Consider the following 16,934-nt stretch of genomic DNA (forward strand, 5'->3'; position numbering starts at 1 on the left):
AAATTTAGTTAGATATAAAACTTACAATTAGATACAATACAATAAACGTACATAAAAATCAATCTTATATTTTAATTTTGGGCTGAATTTCAATTTATTACAGTTTACATTAATTGCAAATATCGTGTCGAATTATGTTTTTTAAATATAATATGAATTAAATGCTGTTATATGATGTATTTACATATTTTGAAAATTAGTATATGTAACTTGAGAGCTTAATAGATCAATTCTAAGCAGAATCAGGCTCATAATTTGTTTTCATAAGACTTGTAAGAACAAGTGTTTTATGCAATACCTTTACAGATAGCTTCTTGCTACTTGTAAAATTTGCGAGAAATCATAGATATTTATATATGATTATACGTCTTTATGGTACACACGCATAAAATTACCTACAACTTTAGGCATAAGTTTTTACGAGACCTACGAGAACAAATTATGAGCTTTACGATTCTGTTTAAAATTTACTTTTAAGTATCTACAATACTGTTGTTTAATTTTAATTTTGCTTTATCTTATTCTTAGCATTACTCGTTTTATCAATTTATAGAAATAATAATTCAACAAATAATAATTCAATAGAAATAATAATTTATCAGATTTAAGAAATCGCTTCTTTATCATCTAAAAAAACGCTAAAAAAAATGATTTCAAACGATGTGAAATTGCTTGTTGAGTCGCTCCTAATGTAAGTGCAAGTTCTTTTTGCGTTTGGCAAATCTTCATTCAATAATGCTTCCAATTCCGCGTCTTCGTACACTTTCGGCCTTCCGTTACGTTCTTTGTTTTCGACGTCAAATTCACCGTTCTTAAATTTTTGAAACCATTCACGACAACTTCTCTCACTTAAGGCAGTCTCACGATATGCTTCTACAAGCAATCGATAAGCTTCAGCTGCAGATTTCTTCAAATTAAAGAAGTAAATTAAAAGTTCCCGCAAATGACGCTTATTCGGCTCAAAACTCGGCATTTTCGCACAAAAAAAAATATATGATGCTGATACAAAATCGCTAGTATTTCAAGGTTATGTTATTGACAGATGTTCAACCTTACGATATAATGTTTTACATCAGACAATTTTAACCATAGCTTGCTAGTGGCGCCGTCTTTTGTCAAACGGCGGAAACTTATTTGTACACCTACTAAATTAATTAGTTCCAATTAAATGCCCCTAATATTTCTAAGTAAATAAAAGTGTACATGATTATAGATAGCTCAATAGTAATACGAAACGAAACCCCATTTTCTTTTTTTTCTCTTCTCTTCTTTTTACAATGGAAATGTTTCAAATTCAAAAGACTATAGTATTCTGGCAAATCTTATTGCATACTTGTCTGATATTAAAATCATTTCTATCTCTCTAGCTTTTTTATTTTTTTCATGTTTTTAATCTCTTTTTATATTTGATAATATGTTTATTTTTCATGTTTTGAATCTTTTTTTTACATTTCTTATATGTCTAACGTTTCTCTCTACCACAAAATTTTTCTTTTTTTTTTCAAAATTTATATTTTTATTGGCATAATTACATAGTATAAGTCAAAATAGCTCTCATTTTTTCGTCTTAAATATTTGTACTTTTTACACAATGCCAAAAAGCTCCAGACTATCTTGATATTTCTTCAGTTATTTCTTTAATTTCTCCCTAATTAATTTTCTTATTTATAGTGTATTGTTTTATACTTGCTTCTTTATTTCATAATTCTTTTTTAGTTTTTTATTTTCTATATCATATTTTGTATGTGTTAAGTTTTTAAGTATACATACATATATATATATATATATATATATATGTATACGTGCGAGATCATATGTAACACAACCTATTTTTAATAATTCATTCCTTTATAGATAAATTAATTTATCTATAATTTATCTATAATTTATCTATAATTTATTTATAATTTTAATGTAGTGTACAATAAATCTACCTTTTTTCATTCCTACTTATTTCCTTTTATTCTTCGACATCCTTTATTGCTTTTATCATGTAACTTGCATCAATATTGGGAGCAAATTAGTTCGGTCCGTTTTTTTGTGTTCAAAAATGCATTTATTTCAAAACAAAATGAATGAACAGATTAATTAAAGTATTGTCCATCGCTGGCTACTACTTTTCCCCATCTCTCAGGCAATTTTCGAATTCCATCTCGAAAAAATGATTCGTCTTTGGAGGCGATCCAATTTTGGGGAAGTAAACCGATGACTTGCCAAATCGTGCCGCATCCTTCGAAACAACCAGTAATCAGAAGGAGCAATGTCCGGAGAATACGGCGGGTGCGGTAAAACATCCCATTTGAGCATTTCCAAATATTTTTTTACTACTTTTGCAACATGAGGCCGAGCGTTGTCACGAAGAAAAATAACTTTATCATGTCTTTACTCGTATTCCGGCCGTTTTTCTCGCAATGCACGGCTCAAACGAATCAATTGTAGCCGATACCGATCGTAATGGAATCGCCAGGTTTCAGCAGCTCATAGTAAACAACATCCTTTTGGTTCCACCAGATATAGAGCATGATCTTTGAATCATGAATGTTCGGCTTTGGTGTTGATGTTGAGGTCGATGGCAACGATTGACCGGGCTTAGTAGTATTTTTTCTTCTTGGAGTTGTCGTAAAATATCCTTCATTTCTCATCTCCAGCCATAATCTAATGCAAAAAATCTAATGTCTTCTTTGTTGTCTTTCAATCAGCTGTTCGCAAGTGAAAAATCGCCTTTCAACGTCTCTCGGTTTCAGTTCATAAGGCACCCAATTTCCTTAGTTTTGAATTATTCCTATGGCTCTCAATCGTGCAGAAACGGCTTGTTGAGTTACTCCTAATGATTCTGCAAGCTCCTCTTGCGTTTGACTCTGATTTTCTTCGAGTAATGTCTCTAATTCTTTGTCTTCGAATTTTTTGGCTGTCCAGAGCGAGGCTTGTCTTCTTCAACGCTGAAATCTCCATCCTTGAAACATCGAAACCATTCCCTACATGATTTATCAGTTGGAGCAGTGTCACCATAAACTTCGACAAGCATTCGATGGGCTTCAGCACTTTTCTTCCAATTAAAGCAGAAAATTAGAACCTCCCGCTGGGAGGTTAACACAAAAATGCTGCTTGGTTGACACAAAATTCGACATTTCAAACACAGTAAAAATCAAAGTTTTTGTACGAAACTCAAAGCGATATAAACTGAATATTATTAGAGATGAGATGTCTAACCTCTCTGAAAACATCAAAATCAGCTATCACTATGAACCATTCACAACAGCTGGAGCCTTTTGGAAAACGGACCGAACTAATTTGTACTCCCATATCTAATAAGACTCGACTTTTTCTGTTCGTTTGTGATTGCTTGCAAGTAACTGATTTGTGTTACAGAATTCATTATGAATAGTGGCGTCAAAAGTTAATAATGATCATAAGTTTTTATGATTAAATCAATAGTATAATTTATTTTTGTGTAACATTGATTCCTTTAATTCCTTGACATATTTGAGTCTGTGTACAAATAATTAACAGACGTGCTGTTTTATCTCGTTATGATGGTAATCATGCAAGAATGGTATGCTCTCAGAAGATACATTTCAAAAGATTTTTCATAAAATAAAAATTTGAATGCTGAGCAGTCTGGAAGTTAACATTTTTTTCAGATTAAAAAAATTTTTTTTCTTTTTTATTCACATTTTATTAATTTCTTTTCTTTATTCTCTTTTTTTAAAATCATTTTTTCATTTTTATTTCCTCTTATTTTATGATAGCCTCCTAACATGTAAAATCTTCTATGTACGTAATTCTTTTGAATGTAATAAAGTTACTCATAAAATACTGCTGTGCATAAAAAGCAGTTTCTTATAGCATAATAAAACAGTTTTTGAAAAAAATAAATTTCGAAATACTAATCAAAATACGTATATTGCACATTTTTGCTATAAAAAAATAATTAATAGAAATCATTGTCAATGTATCTAGCAACTTTTACCCATAACTTTGACATATTCAACTCTAATAAACTTCAATTTTAAATGTTTCAATTTTTAATGCTTCACAGAGGTAGATAATTTACAATAGTAATGATCTTCTTTTGGTCTCTCCAAATTCAAAACCAAATAGCCGGGTAAGTGAAAATCAGCGTGATAATTACTACGCAAAATGTAATTTTAAGTCTTTATTCCAAAATTAGTACGTTTCGACACACTTTAGTGCTATCCCCAGCAATTACAAAAATCAAAATTTAATTCCTTGGATATCTAAGGAAAATTACCATCAGATTTACAGAATTGTTGTTGTACAATCTATCAAAAAATTAATGTATTTTATAATCAAGTCAAACAAATCAAATTAAAAAATTTTATTATAAAAAACGGTGACTCATCCAGAACAAGAAAGGAATTCGTCTTAACATTGAATAAAGAAAAATCAGTTAATTTAATAATTTAAATTTCTTAAAAGTAAAAAATCTTGATAGACGCATGTTAATCATAGCTCGAAAGAAATAAGACTGTTACATTATATGTAATAAGTAAAACTGATTCTCACTTGCTTGGCTTTTGGATTCTATTCGGTTTATAATTTACAATATTACTACTAATATAAAATGACACTGACCATTTTATACAGAAATAACATAGTAAATAACTACAATTAATATATTGCAATTAACTTAACATAATTTATGATTGTTTACAAAAACTAAGAAAGTAATATGAAACAAAAATTAGACGAAGTACTTTTCTAAATTTCTAAATATTTTTCTAAGTTTGGGCCAACTTTTTAGATTCTGCTTTACTGTGCGTTGTATATTGAATAGGTTTAGTATATTATGATAGTCTCCTGTTGAGTTCAACATATACCTTCAGAATAAAGTTGTGCTAATAAAAAAAAATGTATACTTATTCTTTAGGATTAGTATACTAAATTTAAATAAAGTTTATTATTAACAGTCCAATTGAGCCAATTTGGGCAGATTTTGGGCAGATTTTGGGCATCCAGCATAAATAGGCACTAATTCTGATGCGGTCATTGTTTTTTATATAACAAATACTTATTCCATTAAGAGTTCAAAATAAAATGTTCCACAGAATAAAAGACAGAGAATTGCCAAATTCCTGATTCCAAATATCATTTTCTTATCTTTAACTAAGGCCGCGGTCCGATTCACACTCACAATGCTTATCAAGATTGTCACAGAAAATAAATTTGAAAATTCCCTGACTTTTCCAGGTTTTCCAGATGAAAATGGAAAACTTTCCAATATAAAATATGTAAATTTTAACACATTTAAAGTTAAGAGTTGTAGGAAAGCTAACCTATATTATTAAAAACAACGCAAAAAAATTTTAATAGTACACTAAAATTTTGAGTGCAAATTCAAGCCAACAAAAAATAAATTAGTATTGGTTAAAAGAATGCAGTTACGAAAAAGAGCGATCAAATAAAAATACTGAATAAGATATAAATTTTAATTATTTTATTAAAATCGTTTAAAGTGTGGAAATTTTAAACATATTTCATTATAAACGTCTAAAATTCTAGACTTTTTTACATTTTCCCCTGACTTTTCCCGATTTTTCATGGCCAATATCAATTTCCCTGACTTTTTCAGATCTGTGGCAACTCTGATGTATCCTTGTTGTTTGTCAAATGTTAAACAAAGACAAATGATGCTCATTGTCAGCATGAATTAAATCACGCGCGGCCTAAAAAAGTTTTTATTTTTCAATAACTATTTTTTAAATTTAACATAGAAAACTAAAAATTACTTGATAAATTAAAAATGTCTATTTTGGGTAACAGATAAGAATCTAATCTGAACTCTCAAGACACTTTATACAGAGAAAAGAGAATGTAATCATTTCTCCAATAATTCATCATCTAGTCTTAACATAATAACAATGAAATAGTCCTGAATTTCTTGTTTCGGTGTTTAACAGAACTTGACATCTAAAATTTGTGAATTAAGATATAATTATTCAAAATTAAAATGCAAGCATGTCTATTAATAATTTTCACGACTATGAAACGCAACGGAACTCAAGATCCAAGGAATATACATGTTCCTATAGCACCAATCACTAATAATGTTTGTATCCAATTTTTCTGTAATCAACGTTTATATTATTTCCATAATTAACGCTATTGAATTTTATTACAAACAATTTAATTTGTTTGTAATAAACGCGATAACTCTATTTTCACTTTTTTCATGACTTGTTTAACAACTCATCTTTTATAATTTCTATGACTTTTCATGTAATTTGATTTTTTATACAACTTCTGTTTGACTTTTCAATTTTTTATGTTTTTTAAATGTTTTTATCGAATATAGCGGTACGTGAGCACCGCATAGTTTCTCGATAGTTTCTCTACATAAAAAATTCAGAGCGCATAAAAATATTGTGGTTTTAATCAACTCATAGTTTCTCGCGTGGAATTTTATGTTAAGATAAAATTCGCGGTCCTTTATGGTAATTTTTCATGGAAATTTCAAACTTAACTGCTTCATACTTAACTCATATTACAATTTCTAGCATTGATCAACTAGCATTTCTCTTTTTACGAAAAATGCATGCAGATCTCCAAGAGAAAGTCCCATATTAAAGTACGCACCAAGGGCCAAGATATCCGATACATCGTAGCTCAATTGATCAAACTGATCAAAAACATGACAGTATAGTTTATCCTCTAAAGTGAGAAAACAGTTTTTCAACATTTCTCAATCGCGTTCGACCCGCGCCACGCTGCTACATATTGCTAAATTTCTCTCCACTTTTTTATACGCATATATAAAGAATACATATATACGTATACGTATTTCTATTATTATCATATTTATGAAATATACGTGAAATTTGTATCTATGAAATGTGTTGTCAATGAAATTAACTTATGAATTTTATATATATATATATATATATATATATATATATATATATATATATATATATATTAGTAGGAACAATTTCACGACGTATCGCGTCGTGCACATTTCAGCGGCGAATCTTCCGTTAAATTAACTTTTCTCTACGCCTCGCGAAAATAGAAGAAATCTCTGTCGCGCTAAAAACATTACGTTTGCGCAATCAACGAATAATGATATATTCGTTGCATTATTCGAGAAGCCGTGTGTTTAAACGCATTTACGTCCAAACGTAGCAGTCTCTCGTCGCGAGATCGCGGAATAAGTTTAATCGCCTTTTATATCGTAGTTCGTTAATAATTAGTGCAATTTATACAATCTCGAAAACCGCGCCAATTTTACTTCTAATATTTTATTACTGACATATGATAACTATCGTATTGTTTTCTTGTCAATAACAAACTTAAATCACTACTTAACTACGTCATGGCAAGCCTAAAATACCTGTCCCAAAGAAATGTTGCATGCAAGAGATGATAGGATGAAAAGGTAAGGTCAAAGAGAAATTAAAAATGGAACTATATTCCACATTTTTTTCTCCTTTTTTTAAGTTATTTGAAAAGAAAAACAGAATATAAGCAACAAATCCAGTTATAATTAGCCAAAATTAAGTCAAATCTTAAATGGGTCAACGCACGTAGTCTAAATAAATATGTCAAAATGATTGACATACTTTTTTCAGTACTTTTTTCAGACTCACATTTAATATTCAATAAAAAAATTTTCTCAAAAATCAACTATTTTTTTCAATTCAAAAGATTAATTAAATATCAAAAGTGTGTATATGTACAATCGAGGTGCTTTATTCACTATCGATATAGAGGCGATTTAATTGTGATCCAGTTTCGCTCCTGTTTTTCAATTCAAAATAAATATAAATATAATAATTCAGTTATGATTGTGTTTCAGCGTTATTTAAATTTATCCGTTTCATCTGATAAATTAAGTATTTAGTATTCATATTTTGTTATTTAATACAGATATGTTTTTATACATAAGTATTTTTAATTAAGTTACAAAATTATCAGTTACCAAAATTGCAAAATTCTTCAATTTTTTTAGGCATTAGAGAATATTTTACTTGGTTTAAAAAATTAAAAAAATTCATTTTCTTTTGGTAACAAACTGCAATTAAAGTAAATAAACCTTTCGAAAAGTACATATAATCTGTAATTTATAGTGTTGATATTTATAGTGTTTAAAGAGAATAACATGATATTGTTCTGCTAAAATATTTATCTTAAAAATTCAATATCTGAATTTGAACAAATTGATCATGTGAATAATTATATTTAAATTCCACTAAAGAATATTTAATTAGAGCAAGACTAAAACACAATTATTATCATACTCATATCATGAATAAAGTCTATAATAGGTTCAGATGCGCTTGCAATTACAAGAATATTTTATAATGCACATCAATTTCTTTTAGAACAGGAGACCGTTGTATTAAACGTTATTTAACATAATTATAATACATATACGAATGACATTTTTTGTTTCTAAAAATTCCTCTAGTCATTTAAATAAAAATAAATACAGAAATGTCAAATTTTCGTAAAAAGTCTTATCGTTTAATAATAATAATTTTTATTTTTATGGCAAAATAATAAATTATAAAAGAAAATATATTTGACTTTCTGCAGAATTTTTTATGAAATTGAGTGTCATTCATATATGAATGACGTAGCATTCATATATCAAAGTATTCCAATTATGTGACCGTGCATCTGATAGCTATGATATGATACTATTCGCTACGCACATTACCCAAATAAAAAAGTTTTTAAATAGCTAAATATTGTCTGAAAATTTAATGTTTCAAGTATAAATTTAAGTGATATAAAAATGTGTGTTCAACATTTATAATAATAATAACGTAATAATAAATGTTAATTATCGCACATACGTTTTTAAATTCATTTAAACTTTCGAGAAATAAATAGTAAAATTGCCTTGCCTAGTCATCATATTTGATATCTTAGAGCTTGCAACAATCAAACCTTGCGATCATTGTTGTTCTGCGATCCAACGGCGTACTTCATCTTCTCTTCATTTATTGAGATTCGTTAGTCTGTTCTATCATCTATTATGTGCACTGAGGTAGATGGATGGAATATTTGTGGCGTATATGTGGGTGCTCCATCGCGCACACGCGCTGTATACATATATATGTGTATGTCTGTATGCATGTATGTGTATGTGCGTGTTGCATATGCATAGTTTTGCATATATACATATGCTTACTTGCTGTAATGGCAATTAAGTGACTCTAGTCCAACAAGCAAGCTTGTCCACGCATCTATATGTTTGCGTCAAAATACTTTGGAGACTTTTTAACTTTTCAAACATATCTGGCATTCAACAATAATCTTCACAAATTATTTCACGCAGTAATAGAGCAGGCAATAAGAAACAAGAATCATTGGTCGATTCTTCAGATGGACGATCTAGCACATATATTACTTCATTTGTTTCATTCAAACAAAAATTGTCGCGAGCGCCAATTTATGTCGTAAATTGCAGATCATCTCGAGGAACTCGTCATTAATTCAAAGATGCTCTTTAAAATCATTAACTATTCTAAAAGGAAGGAATTATTCCTTTATCACTTCTGGCTCTTCATTCTCGCTAAATTCGTCATCATCCGCACCTGACGATTCCGCTTCGTCGACAAGTCCGCTGTGTCTGTCAAATTCCTGTCTGTCTTCGTGAACGACTCCGGAACCTCGACCCTCGTCTCTGCCGATAATAGGATAATCTTCCAAGCTGCGACTGCCGTGCTTTTCCAGATTCATGCGCATCTTAGCGGCATGCACGGCGGCCGCATGCTCAGGACCAAGCCCTATCGCCGATAGGCCAGAGTTCTCTGCAATAAACTGCAAATAGGTATCCAAAATCGCCGAGCCAGCAATCGCACTGGTATTGTGGCCTGAATGATGACTGCCATGTGGCAGTGGTGCCATGTTGAGATCACCATTACCATGCATGGTATCCAGGGACTTGGGGACGATCGTTGTCGAATTCTTGCTATTGCTGCTACTGTTGCTGTTGCCGCTTACCTTAGTAATAACGGTGTTCGAAAGTGGCGAACTATACCTAAGGCTAAGGTCTTCAGGGTCATCGCCACCGCAGCTGTCAACTTCGGATGCACCTATACGAGGTGGCTCCAACCTCATGTCGCTTCTTCGAGATGCTGTTGGGCTGGCTCGTGCGCGAAGTTCAGCCACACTCACCTTGACTCCAGCCTTAGCTAATAAACGGGATGCCAATTCTGGATCGAATTTACTAGGCATCGGCATAACTGGAAGATCTTTCGTACTGATGCCTCGATGTTGTCTCGACATATGTGAATGTAGAGAATTCCGAGACTTTGCTACTGTTCCGCATAAAACACAGCGATATCCTGGACAGACTGTATGTTTGTCTTCCAAATGAGTGCGTAATGTATGTGCTGAACGATACATCTTTCCGCACTTCGGACAAGGCCTAGGATCCGTTGCACGAACTCGAATCATATCCAGACTTCGTCGAGTGACTGAAAATAAATGATGGATGGGTAAGAGCATGTACCTCTTTCTTTATGGAAGAAAGAAAATTCGATCATTGATGATCAATATGTAACCGATTGACAATGATTGTTCGATAGGAATAATTTTAGTTTACATCGACATTCCAAATTTTTATTCTCTCATTAAGGGCAATTAATTTTGTAAATAATTAAAATCAAAAATTATATCGTCTAATTTTATTAGGTGTTGGAATTAATTCGTAGCGTTTTTAATGAAAGAATGTTATTTATTTCACATGAGCATTAAAAAATACATTAATGAAAGTACTTCCCATCACTTGTAAAACGCTACGAATTAATTCCAACACTTAATATATAAGATTTTATATTATATTATTGAATTGAAAAAAAATAATAAAAATAATAGAAAAACTGTCGATGAACCAAAAAAGTTCTACTTACATAAAAATATAAAAATACGATAAGAGAGAATTACATGAAATTAACTGTTTTTCTTTTAACATCGATCACACCGATGTTGTAATCGATAGTATTATAACTATTCATAAGAGATTGTGGAAATATAATACTCTGGATTTTTCTGTGAGTACTTTTTATTGTACAAAGCATTACTTAAATAGTATAGACTTTATTTCGTACATCTTATATATATATTTATATTTATATATATATATATATATATATATATGTATATAGAAGCTAATATCTGCTAAAATAATATGTACGGTATTCTATACATTATTTATAGTACGAATTGTCAGCTAGGAAAAGATAAAACCGATAATAAATAATATTAAATGAACAAGATACTTTGCTACGCGGATATTTTGCAGCGCCCGATTTTCCAAACAATATAATATCGAATATATAATACATTTCGTATGTAAATTAACAAATTTTATGCAAATTCTGTCTTACCATTAACACTTTTTGTTGGGTCATCTCCAATTTGGCTCATGTAGTATCTTTTATTTAGTATTTGGAATGCAAAATCACGTAGAAAAGGAATTATATGCTGAATGAATTATTCAAAGTTATAGTAAATCGTTATTTTTCAGTAAAAGGAAAATCTATATATCTCTTCATATAAGCCATAAATTGATTAATATCACCAATTGTGATCTTTTTTTGTCCTTCTTATCATGATCTTCTGAAAAAATAACAATTCACCATAACTTTAAATAATTCATTCAGCACACATAATTCTTTTTCTATGTGATTCTACACTCCAAATACTAAATAAAAAAAACACTCTCTGAGCCAAATTGGAAACAGCCCAATAAAAAATATTAATGGTTAGAAATTAATATATATTGTATTGCATTCCAACACTTCCTTTTGAGATCCGCAACTAACAATTCGTACATTCACAGAAATATATAAATATACTTCCTTGTGTTTATTCGCGGCGTATTCTAGTATATGCACGGTTTCGAACGTAACGTCTTTTGGGGCACTCTTGACCTAAGAAATACTGATGAAACGTAAGACGTAGAAAAATAAGGCTAGGCATTGTTAAGCGACCGTATTTCTGGTCGACGTATTCATTCGCAATTCATTCACTCACATAGTAACCTGCATATTTTTATGCATTTCGTGTATGCGCGCCAGCATCTCTCACACACACACACAGCGCAATTTCGTGTCTCTTCGTGATCATAAGAGCAAAACGGATCTTTAGAACCGATCGACCCGCTCGGTTTCGTCGTAGTCATCGTGCGCTCTTCTGTTCAGTTTCTACACTCTTAAAACTACATTATTTAACATAAGGCTGGCTTACTCAGCTTAGAGGAACATTGTTTTCTCTCTTAGATACGTAATCTAATCCTTATATCAATGTCCAGCGTATGCCGGATGTCGCAGTATGTAAGTATATCGTTTCATTTTCTACGGCGTGATCTACGCTTCAGGCTCTACAGGAAATACTGTTTCGTACATTTTATACAAAATCAACTCTATGTATATCTCTTTATGTATACATACATATATGTATATATATATATATATATATATATATATATATATATATATGCTCAATATAATAGCTTTTCATATATATATATTTATAGATTCTCTCCTTTGTCGATATAATCTCTCGCATATATACAGTGTGCGCTTTTTGTTAAGGATAAACTTCACGGTGGGTGCGTGTTTCGAAATAAAGCACTAAAGTTCGGTTGTCACCTTTGCGCATTTTCTATTACGCCGGGGAATGGGGGGGTACACGGTAGACTTTCTTCCAGATAATTCGTAATTTGTGTATTCCTATGAATGTTCACCAATTTCTTTTGCGTTTGTAGATCTTCAAATATCTATAAATTTCATAAAGAATCCAAATTCCGTCGACCAGACTCTCTTCCAACATGATTCAAAATAGCACAGTGCGGCGATAACAAGCTCGATTTGACATTAATTTGATATTTATTTTTATTATGAAAATGTTAAATGAACAAATTTCTTGTATGCACAAGGAATGATTGTCAATTGATATCTAAGTGCAGATATTTAAATTTATTAAAATATATTATTTTTTCTTGTATATAATTATTAGTATAATTATTACTGTGTACAATTATATAAATAATTAATAATATTTTATTAAAATATAAATTTTAGAGGAATATATTAAATATAATAAATAATAATTTGCAAAATCCTATTAATAACAATATTTCCAAAAAAACATTGGATCGTTTAGATCTATATTCATCATTTCTGCTATAATAATCCTAACAGCAATTTTCAACTGTAAAAAGTCTGCCGTAATATAATAAATTATTACTTATTATCGCCGCCCAGTAAGTACACAAAGAAATATAGGGCTACACCGAAAAATAAAAAGCAAAGTTTCTTTGGTAAAATATTTGTGGGAAAGATTAAAGTTACGACATGCGATCAGAGTTATACTGATCTTCGCTTGTTCATCAGACATAGGTCCATCTCAAGGTCTTAATCTGGTCCCACTCTACAGGATGCTTCAGTCGCATATGGTTCCTGACACTGTTAGGATGGGAGAAGGTTTTGGCGCAGGAGGCAACAGGACAGGTGGGAGAATCTCTAGGATAATGATGATCCAAGTGCGCCCTCATAGCACTGATATCATGCAATGTCCTACAGCAGAGAGGACACCTGTAACCGTGCTGTCGATGGTGCTCCCGCAATAATCTCTGCTGCCTGAAGTCCGGTTGGCCACGTTCATATTTGATGGTCGTCGTGATCGTGGTGGCCGTGGTGGAAGACTGATTAACTGATGTGTCGTCTTCCAGTTGCGCCTGATGACGGTGGTGAGGAGGAGGGACGGATAGTGGATGATGATGGCGATGCCGATGATGTTGCTGGTGATGGCTGTGGTGGTGGTGGTAAGCCGCGCCCTCTGCCTCATCAAGCCCGTGATCTGCAACCACCACCACACCAACGTTACCACCAGCCACCACCACCATAATCCCACCCCGAGCTAAACACGATAATGCTACGCGCCCAACCTCGACCCAAACGGTGTTCAACATCTAGGGGTATTTCCCGCAGCGGTTACTATTATACCGTGCTCTTACTAGTTGGAATCAACCGCTAATTAATTATTATTAATACGACTGACCGTCAGCGTAAAGTGTCTATTGTTTGAATATACAGTGATAATTTATTATGTTTTAAAAAAAATATACCGTTAAATATTGATAAAAATTACTTCATTGTTTCTGAAAAAATTAATATAAATTTCGACTTATGTTGCTTTTAAATTCGCGCATTACTTTTTAATTTTATAACATATATGTGATATTAATTATCACTATATATTCAAAATATTTTCACATATGCGAAACAATCTCCGAAAATTCAGTATAAAAATTGCGTTATATCATTAAAATTGAAGTATCTTACATAACTTCCAACATAGCACTAAATATTCATAATAAATAGATACACGTTATTTGAGAGATTTTAACATATAGTTAGGATATTCAAAATCTCTAATGAACTCGATTCAAATCAAATTCTACACAACAAAAATGCGACATTATTACAATTTTTTTTATGGATAACTGCTCTTTACTTCAATGTGGTTGGAAGGAGTCTGGCATCGTGCAAGAATGTGGACAATTAACATTTCTATTTAAAATCATGTGTCTTTAAATAGGGGAGGGGGAAATGGGAATATTAATATAAATTGAAGACCTTTTACAAATAGCTTGGATTTTCGGCGAAAGGTGACGGAGGTGTTCGAGGTTCTAAATTCGCAAACATACTGATCGAATTTTCGATTCTCGGCCAAATTCTTCACAAATCTCTCCGTCGTCAATTATAATTACACGTTCGTACGATTATTTAAGATTACGTTTTCGTCAATGTTCGTATACCCATTCAGTTTCGTATACATTAAGTTTGATTTTAGGCGTAACGTTGAAATGATGGTTTTTCTTCATGTCTGTACATAAATCTCACAAGTATTGATGTTCGCGTTGTCATTTTCGGATTGTATTTGGACATGCATTTTTTCACAAAAACTATACTTATTCGATAATTGCATTGGTTCATTTGTCGCGGTTGGAAATAATTTTAGGTATGTGTCAAATGGGTTAAACTTTTTACTCTCTTTCTATTCTCTTGTTAATATCCTGTTTCGAATTATAAAAGTATTATAGGAATAACTATAATGTTATCAATATCAAATCTCGATGTGACATATCAAATATCGAGATAAATGAAATCTAATTGTGATGCTAATGAACAACATACTGTAATGAATAAATGATAAAACACATTGTGCATAATGATAAAAATAAAATCAATTTTTTGTATTATTCAATAACAACAATTGGGATAAAAAACAGATAATATTATATAGTATTTAAAATTTTGATTAAAACTCCGATATAGATATTATCGTGGTATGTAGACAAGACATTATACAATAACTGCAAAAATGTAATGTGCGCCATCCCTCATTGATGTTCGAAAAATCGTATTCAGATAGACTCTATTGTTTTAATAATCATTGTTGATTATAAAACCTAAAATAGCTACAATGTTCTATCTGAACGAAATCCTAAATGGTTTAAACAAATTTCAAATGAACAAGTAGCGCAATGGTGACGATTGCAGCTGCAGATGACGGAAATCGATCCTCGTTACGATAAGTCTAAGTCCTATCAAGCGGATGGCAATAGCCTTTCGTTTCCAACCGCGACATAGACTAAAGCTTTTCGACAAGCAGTGATGATTTGATCGCGTTTTCACGCGTTTCCAGACAACCGTTGGACGGTGACATTGAACGTACTCATGGCAACGAGGACGAGGATGGTGATTGATGCTGCTGCTGTTGTTGGGCAACGGGATTGTTCATGCTAGGCCTCTGATGGATACCGTGCGCCTGTAGCTGATGATTGATCAGGTAGTGCTTGGTCTTGCATCGCTTGCCGCATACGTTGCACTGTGGCCACGTGTCCGGCGACGGCCAGTTCGAATGGACGTTTTTCACGTGCTGTCGCAGGTTGCTTGGTGACGAGTAGCTACGGCCGCAGTAGCGGCATAGAGGCCTAGTGTCGTCATGGCGCAGTACCGTGTAGAGCCTTGCAAAATTCTCCACCGCCTGTGGGGCATCGGCGGCGATGGCCGCCATCGCGGCCTCCTCCCTCTTCGGCATCGCCGATCCTACAACCAGGACATGCCCGTCAGTTGATACCGTTTCCTTCCTCGCTCTTTCTCGCCAATTCTCCCATCCCTCCCACGTTTTCTCTCTCTCTCTCTCTCTATCTCTCTTTTTCTCTTTTTTACTCTCTTTCTGCATCTCTCTTTCTCTCTCTTTCTCTAGCGTTCTCTATGCACGCGCATTCGCACTACCTCTCTCACATTCTCTGTCTCTCTTTCTTTCTTTCTCTCTCTTTCCCTCTTTCAACATTTCGTTCATGCTTCCTTTCTCTCATGCACACAGGTTCACAGAGGCATACATACACAGCATACATTGTGATACATTAAGCGCAAGTATACGGAGGCACACACGTTAAACCTTTCGTTCTTTCTTTCTGTCATTCTCTCCCTCTTTGCTCACTCCGTATCTGAACACACACGTGACCAATCACACGTGATTCCTTTCTCTGTCTCTCACTTTCTCTCTCATATTCTATCTTTCTTACTCTCCTTCTCTCTCATTCATTCCGCACCTTCGAGCGCACTTTCGCACCCGTTCTGTCTCTCTCCGCATCAACTATCATGCATACACTCACTTGCTTCTCTCGCTTCTCTCTCTCTCTATTCCTCAGTCTGCTCTAGCGTACACATACTCGCACGCGTACTACTCTCGTACTCTCAGGGCATGCCCGGTTGTAGGATGTTTGGTGTGTTGTTATTGTTGTACTTGTTGATGTAGTTTCTTATCCAAATTACAATACGATGGCCCTAGACTAAACGAGTCGCATACGCAAGGCATCTCCGTAATCAGTTGTTCATTTATCTCTCTTTAATTTCTTGGCCTCACGCTCATGTGGAGACGTGGGC

The 16,934-nt window shown here is 32.6% G+C and overlaps 1 protein-coding gene across 2 annotated transcripts in view; it reads right to left on the minus strand.

The window, feature by feature from the left end:
• Nucleotides 1–8,014: 8,014 nt before the first annotated feature.
• Nucleotides 8,015–16,934, minus strand: part of LOC105151319 (protein abrupt) — an 87,451-nt gene continuing 78,531 nt past the window's right edge. For both annotated transcript variants that reach the window (XM_011064977.2, XM_011064978.2), the window contains one exon: nucleotides 8,015–10,448. In XM_011064977.2, coding sequence (XP_011063279.1) covers nucleotides 9,508–10,448 — 941 coding nt within the window. In that variant the 3' untranslated portion in view covers nucleotides 8,015–9,507. The remainder of the gene's footprint in view (nucleotides 10,449–16,934) is intronic.

The sequence above is a fragment of the Acromyrmex echinatior genome, chromosome 5 (assembly GCF_024713525.1).
Source record: "Acromyrmex echinatior isolate Ae372 chromosome 5, ASM2471352v2, whole genome shotgun sequence".
Taxonomy (NCBI): Eukaryota; Metazoa; Arthropoda; class Insecta; order Hymenoptera; family Formicidae; genus Acromyrmex; species Acromyrmex echinatior.